This window comes from Plecotus auritus, assembly GCF_963455305.1.
Source record: "Plecotus auritus genome assembly, chromosome: 5".
Classification (NCBI taxonomy): Eukaryota; Metazoa; Chordata; class Mammalia; order Chiroptera; family Vespertilionidae; genus Plecotus; species Plecotus auritus.
Window position 1 is genome coordinate 23,817,375 of NC_137776.1, and position 7,209 is coordinate 23,824,583.

Below are 7,209 nucleotides of genomic sequence, written 5' to 3' on the forward strand. Positions count from 1 at the left end.
GTGGGCGGGAAAGTTTACAGAAAGACACAGGAAGGAAACAACTTTTCTGAGTAGGTGAAGCTGTTTTTGAGTCTGTCCTGTCACACGCTGGGGTTTGTTTACCCATCGAGGAGGAAACTGGGTGGACCAGTACGTCGAGGGTTGAGTAAAGCCACAGCGCCGCCCAGCCAGAGCAGCAGCAGCAGATCCTACCGGGGGTAGGGGGCATCTGGAAGCCCCTTCCCCGCCCCTTCGGGCTGCATCACACCAGGAATCCCGGACCAACACCAGACTCCCTAGCCGCCCTGCCAACACAGGGAAAAGAAACGGGGCTGGGGTGGGAAACACGGAGACACAGGTCTTCTGTCGGGAAGAGAGAGACACCACCTAACACCCTGCCCGGGGTCACGACTCCAGCAGAAAGCGCACACCTGCGTAGGAGCCAGTCACCTGTAGCCCCTGCGCGCAGGCGCGTGCCGCCCCATCCGGGCGGTTAGGGAGCGTCACGTGACAGGCCCGTCGCTCCGCCATCACGTGTTGCCCGGGGGCTGCCTCCACGGCGCTCTCCGCGGCGTGCGCCCCCTTCCGCCTGACGCGCCCCCGGCGGCGGCGGCCGCGCAGCCCTGGCTCCTCGCGGGCTTGGGCGGCGGCTGCGGCGGGGCTATGGCGAGCGGCGGTGGCGGGGGTAACGCGGGCGGGGGCCTGGGCCTAGGCCCGGGCCCGGTTCTGAGCCTTAGCGAGGCGGACGAGGAGGCGGCCACGGCCGAGGCGGTGGGACGCCTGGCCACGACGCTGTGGCTGCGGCTCCGCGGCTGGGAGTCGGTGCTGGCGGCGGCGCAGCGGCTGCTGGTGTGGGAGAAGCCGCTGCACAGCCTGGTCACGGCGGCCGCGCTCAACGGCCTCTTCTGGTAACGGCCGCGGAGGAAGGGGGTGGGGCCGGCGGCGCGGGGGGCGCGGGGCCGGACACTTGCTCTGGGGAGTGACCCATTTCCGTTTGTAAAGACCGTCTTGCGCCAGGTTGCCCTGTTACTCCGTCTTCCGGTCTCGTGTTAGGCCCGGAGGTTCCCATGCCCCATCAGTGGGGGCTTTTCCGCCCTTTGCGATGGCTGTGGGGGCCGCTCTCACCCATTCACCGCTGAGGCGCCTGTCTTCTCCTGAAGGTTGCTGTCTTCGTCGTCCCTCCGGCCCATCTTCCTACTCAGCGTCTCACTTTTGGCCTATTTTCTGCTGGATCTCTGGCAGCCTCGCTTCCTCCCTGACATGTCAGGTGAGTGTCACTTCCTTTATTTAGCAAGCCCATGGGGCACTTGCTTTGTGGCTGAGCCCGCTGGATGAGTTGAGTGGTCAGGGGAATGGACCGCAGGCCACCTGCCTCCCAGTCACCACCACTCTCCCCGTTAGGAAATCGAGAATTGCTCCTTTCTCAAAATGGGTATTAGTGTGAATGTAGTAAAGATTGTGGACTCCCTAGATAGATTGCCTGGGTTCCATTGTTTGCTCAGCCACTTCCCATGTGTGTGACCTTGTAAAAGCCACCCTATCTCTGTTTGCTTCAGTTTCCTCATCTATAAAACAGGGATGCTAGAACTTACTTCATCAGGAGATTTCATATGTGATAGGAATTATATGCATGTTAGCTCTCACTGGTTTGTGTGTGTTGTGCATTTGTGTTTAATTCATGTATTTACTTACTAGGCTTTTTTGAGTAACTAGGTGCCAGGCTGTGTGCAAGTTGCTTGGAATGTGAACATGAATAAGATGTAGTTCCTGTGTTTGAGGAGGGTAAAGTCTAAAAAACGAGACTCGTACAAACAATACACAATAATGCTCCCTGCAGTTGGCACCTGAAGAAAGTCCTCTGGGACTGTCTGCCTTGGGGAGTGTCTCCCAAAGCCCCGACCACTCAGTAACTTGTCCCCCTCCTCTCTCTATAGCATCATCCCCAGAGGAGCCACACTCTGACAGGTGAGTGCAGGCCACCTCTTGAAGACAAATGCCCAAATCTTGTCTTGCTTTGCAAAGTGCCAGTGTCACCATGGTGCAGGGCAACACTGCAGCTTCTGTAGGCACAGACCCCAGCATAGTGAATGGACTGCTAATTAGCTTGGTTCTAGGTTCCTGTGTAGGTGTTTGTGTGCCTTCACCTTTGGGGGCACAGGGTTGGGAGCTCTGGGCTTTGCTTCCCTGGACCAGGACAGCCTTCCTTTGGGAGGTAGGGTTATCCATTTCCTTAGACTGAAGATCTCGTTGACATTCTCAGAGGGATATAAGTGCTTAGGAAGCTGGTGTCTGAGGCCTCCAGGGGTCATGTCATGTCTCCCCAGTGAGGGTGCGGGGTCAGGCGCCCGGCCGCACCTGCTGAGTGTGCCCGAGTTGTGCAGATACCTGGCTGAGAGCTGGCTCACCTTCCAGATTCACCTGCAGGAGCTGCTGCAGTACAAGAGGCAGAATCCAGCTCAGGTAACCTCCCCCATGTCATAGAACAGTTCCCTGCACTGTGGGAAAGAAGAGTTGGGGCGGGTGGGGAGGAGTGCTTGGACACTTTAGGAAGAGACCTAGTGTCTACTTTAGGAACATTCACAGCTAGTAGCCTAGTACAGGAGGCAGTCTTGCCTCAAGGAATAAGCTGATGTCCTGACACTATTTCCTGCAAGGCAGACCAGTTTGAATTACAGGTGTTTGATGGCAGCTATTGCAAACTTCCTGACCTGGTGGTCTTGGGCATCCTCTTGACTAGACTGAATCACCGCATTCCTAGAGGACATACCCCTCCTCTCACCAGCTGAGCAGTGATTTCTTGCCCAAATGAGTGGGGCACATACCTCAGCCCAAGTTCTTTGACCCTGTGCTCTTCTCTGCAGTTCTGTGCTCGAGTCTGCTCTGGCTGTGCTGTGTTGGCTGTGCTGGGACACTATGTTCCAGGGATTATGATTTCCTACATTGTCTGTGAGTAGGGTCTAACCTTGCCCTTCCCAAAGCCCTCTCCTTATCATCTTTTCCTGGACCGACCTACAGGGAGGACTGTGCTCTCTCTCTTGTCAGTTGCCCATTTACAGAGATTCCCAAGGGATGCTATAGTATTAGTAACAGTGGAAGAGTCATCAGGGAGGAGGGCAGGGGATACAGCCTCAGGAAAGGACCTTATTTTCCTTCAGCCCTTTCTGTTTATGGACCAGTTGAATAAGGGCCCTTAGGAAATAAGCATAGGGACCTCTGAGTGGATGCTCTATCCTCTAGTGCTGAGTATCCTGCTGTGGCCCCTGGTGGTTTATCATGAGCTGATCCAGAGGATGTACACTCGCCTCGAGCCCCTGCTCATGCAGCTGGACTACAGCATGAAGGCAGAAGCTGACACCCTGCATCACAAACACGACAAGAGGAGTAAGGGGCTCCTGTAACCTGGTGAGGGGAGGGGGGCACGGGGAGGGCTTTAGCATATGGCTCATGAAACACCGTAGAATTTAGATATTCTCCAGTCCCTTGGCCAGGTTTGCCCCCCACTACTATCCCTGCTTGGTGAGTACCCTGGTGCTCTTGCTTCTCTAGAGCGGCAAGGGAAGAACACACTCCCCGGAAGTGATGAGCCACTGGCAGACACAGAGAGTGAAAGCGAGGCAGAACTGGCTGGCTTCTCCCCGGTGGTGAGATCCAAAGGAGATGGGGTGTCAAGTAGAAGGTTGAGGGGAATCTCTGCTCTAGAGCAGTCACCTCTTAAGCGGTGGGGGTTGGTGAGGGGGTGCTCCTAGAAACTGGTTCTCTTATCCCCTTATCTGTTGTGTTCATCCTGGTTCTCCTGCAGGTGGATGTGAAGAAAACAGCACTGGCTTTGGCCATTACAGACTCAGAGCTGTCAGATGAGGAGGCATCTATCTTGGAGAGTGGCGGCTTCTCAGTATCCCGGGCCACAACTCCACAACTAACTGATGTCTCTGAAGGTATGGGCAATCCTTTGCCCTTCCCGATCTTCCTATTCCCTGTTGTGAGATACTGACCTTGCTCTCTAATTGTTGCCCCATAACTGTTTTCTTTGGAGAATTGACCCTCTAATTCTACTTCAAGATCCTAAAAGACCTTAATACCTAAGGCCTAGCCCAGCATTCCATGTCCCGAGCTCTCATTCTTTTTTTTTTTTTTTAATATATTTTTTTTATTGATTTCAGAGAGGAAGGGAGAGGGAGGGAGAGAGAAACCTCAATGATGAGAGAATCATAGATCGGGTGCCTCCTGCATGCCCCCTACTGGGGATTGAGCCTGTAACCAGGAATATGCCCTTGACTGGAATCAAACCCAGGACCCCTTCAGTCCACAAGTTGACACTCTATCCACTGAGCCAAACTGGCTAGGGCCCAAGTTCTCAGTCTTGAACATATTGGCCTATTACGGCCATTCAGAATAGCAGGCTCATTCCTAACCCTTTGTTTTCTGCACAGATTTGGACCAGCAGAGCCTGCCAAGTGAGCCAGAGGAAGCCCTGAGCCGGGAGCTGGGGGAGGGAGAGGAGACAGAGATGGCCTCTCCCGAAGACCTGCTGGGCCCCCCTGAGGTCCTCTCAAGGCAAGACCTGGAGGAAGAGGAGGAAGAGGAGGAGGAAGTTGTGGCAGCCAAGGAAACCTTGCTTCGGCTCTCATCCCCCCTTCACTTTGTGAACACACACTTCAATGGGGCAGGTTCTCCCACGGATGAAGTAAAGCTCTCCCCTGGAGGACCAGTGGAGACACTGAGCCCAGAGGCAGTGAGTGGTGACCCCGCCACGCCCTCGAGCACCCTGTCACCCCTACTTTGCCTTGCTGAAAGTGACCCAGTCCCTTCCCTCTCAGTGCTCCCACCTCTTCCCCAGGACTCTCCCCAGCCCCTGCCTGCCCCTGAGGAAGAAGAGGCACTTGCCTCTGAGGACTTCGAGTTGCTGGATCAGGGGGAGCTGGAGCAGCTGAATGCAGAGCTGGGGTTGGGGCCAGAGACATCCCCAGAGCCCCCTGATGCTCCACCCCCTCCACCCCTAGGGCCCAACACCCTTTCTCTGCTACAGTCAGACCAAGAAGCTGAGACCATGGCAGAGCCATGAGCCATGGAAGAAATTGCAGGCACAGTAATAAGGCTTCCTGGCTAGGGCTGTCACTGCTCTCTCCTTTCTCTACTATTAGGAGCGGCAGTACGTGGGGAAGCTGGCTGTCAGGCGATAGCTAGTCTACTTTCTGCCTACCTGCCTGCCTGTTGTCCCAGGCCTGCTTACAGTGCCTGGGATTGGTTTTAAGTTTGTAAATAATTTTACATTTGGGTTAGTGGATGTGAACAGGGCTAGGGAAGTTCAGCCTGCACTTGCCTCCCTGCCTCATCTCTATTCTCATTCCACTCTGCCCTAAACCCTGGTGGTCTCTTTCCTCCTATCCTCAGGGACCTGTGCCGGTCTGTTCTTATGTCCCACTTGTTTAGTTTAGACACTTTATCATTTTTCTCTCCTGTCCTGTGCTCTTCTCTGCTTTATTTCCCTGCTGTGTCTTGTCCTTAGCAGCTCAATCCCCACTCTGCCAGCTCCTCCCTGGCTAAAACTTTAAGGAGGCTCCTGTTTGGGAGGTGCAGACTAAACCCGGGGCGGCGCGGGGGTTGGGGGTCAGGCCAGTAGTTGAGCACTTAGGTCACTGAAGACTGTGGACCCTCCACTGCACCCTTGGCCTAGTTAATCCCAGCCTTTTATATACAGGAGCAGAGCAGGGATCCCACAGCACGTGTACCAGCACTGTGTTAGTGAGCAGGAGCTCTGTCTTGTTGGGAAGAGGGGCTTTCTTACTGTTCCAGGGAAGAAAAGGAGACCTGTTCCACTGGGCCAAGAGTAGTTCAAGTGTGCTGGGACCCCCTACTAGAGTGAGGAAGTGGACAGTAACATCTGTGCAGGTGTTGATTGGAAAAATAAAATGTTGATTGGCTATAACTGCTGTTGCCTACCTGCTTGCCTCACTGTGAACTGCTTGCTACACTCTGCTCTGTGCCATCCTCACCCCTTACCTCCTTGTCCCCAATCTTATTCCTGGCTGTTTATTTACCTGGTGCAAAACAAGGCCAGAAACAGGGATTACCCTAACAGCCCTAGCTATTTTCCCTGATGGGGTTATGTGTTTAGTGAGATTTAGCATACATGAATAAAGTATGCAGGAAGAAATTGCCTCATCTTCCCAATCAGTACAAATTTGGTTCCATAACAGTTGTTTTCTAGTGTGTTTCCTACAACCTAAACACTCTTACCCATCTATATGCAATAACTCAGCTCTGGATTATATATACAGGGGAGACCAAACCAGACCTACCTGTATCAAAATTGATTTCAGACCAAGTAACACTAAAGAAATAGTATCTATTGCCTGGCCTTTGTGGCCCAGTTGGTTGAGTAGCGCATTATCCCATGCACCAAGAGGTTGCCAGTTTGATTCCAGGTCAGGATACATGCCCAGGTTGTCTCAATTCCCAGTAGGCAGCCAATTGGTGTTTCTATCTCTCCCTCTCTAAAAATCAATAAAAACGTTTTTAAAGAATAGAACTACCACTAATTGAATACATAAAATGTGCTTAGCACTTTTCTAAAATGAGTTGATACTTATTTTTTCCCCTCACAATCCTGAGATACATACTGTTACTCACTGTATTTTATACACAGTCTAACGTTCCAGAAGGCCACAGTCCTAGTAAAGAGTGGAGCCAGGATCCACATCCAAGCAGTCTGGCTCCAGCAATCACACTGGGACAGGAAGCCCCTGTCCATTAATAGTGCACAAATGGAGAGATACTCAAGGACATGGACATTTGAGAACCAATCTAATATCTTGACTTTACAAAGAATGGACACAGAACCTTTGCTCTTTAGGGAAGAACACGTTGGAGAAAGCCCAGAACTAAGCAGATGGCCTCCTTTATGAGTTCACATCCTCAGCCTCCATCTGGAGGATCCATATGGCAATTCTACCTGATTTTTTTTTTTTTAATATATTTCATTGATTTTTTTTTTACAGAGAGGAAGGGGGAGAGATAGTTAGAAACATCAATGAGAGAGAAAGCTGATCGATGTTTCTCTACATGACTTTTTGAGGTTGGCTTCTATGCCACATCTCCCCTAAGCTTTGAGAAATTTTTTCTTTCCATTTGTTGCACATTTTCCTGAGAGAAAATTAGGGATGACTGAGTCTCTGTCCACTTCCACCGAAGGAACAGAACTTCATCATCTAGAGATCTCAGAAGAAAATG

The 7,209-nt window shown here is 52.4% G+C and overlaps 1 protein-coding gene across 3 annotated transcripts; it reads left to right on the top strand.

Annotated features, from left to right (window-relative positions):
• The first annotated feature begins 488 nt into the window (after nucleotides 1-488).
• Nucleotides 489-6,136, top strand: RETREG2 (reticulophagy regulator family member 2). Of its 3 annotated transcripts, none has more exons than XM_080669272.1 (9): nucleotides 489-887; nucleotides 1,140-1,246; nucleotides 1,914-1,944; nucleotides 2,392-2,439; nucleotides 2,841-2,925; nucleotides 3,217-3,360; nucleotides 3,526-3,620; nucleotides 3,779-3,914; nucleotides 4,410-5,905. In XM_080669272.1, exons 5-9 carry the CDS (start codon nucleotides 2,907-2,909, stop codon nucleotides 5,039-5,041), a joined length of 1,026 nt encoding a protein of 341 aa, XP_080525398.1. In that variant the 5' UTR covers nucleotides 489-887; nucleotides 1,140-1,246; nucleotides 1,914-1,944; nucleotides 2,392-2,439; nucleotides 2,841-2,906; the 3' UTR covers nucleotides 5,042-5,905. The 3 variants fall into 3 exon arrangements, with proteins under 3 accessions (XP_080525398.1, XP_080525399.1, XP_080525397.1); XM_080669271.1 differs by having other exon boundaries at nucleotides 507-887; nucleotides 2,304-2,439; nucleotides 4,410-6,136; XM_080669273.1 differs by lacking the exon at nucleotides 2,392-2,439 and having other exon boundaries at nucleotides 492-887.
• The last annotated feature ends 1,073 nt before the right edge of the window (nucleotides 6,137-7,209 follow it).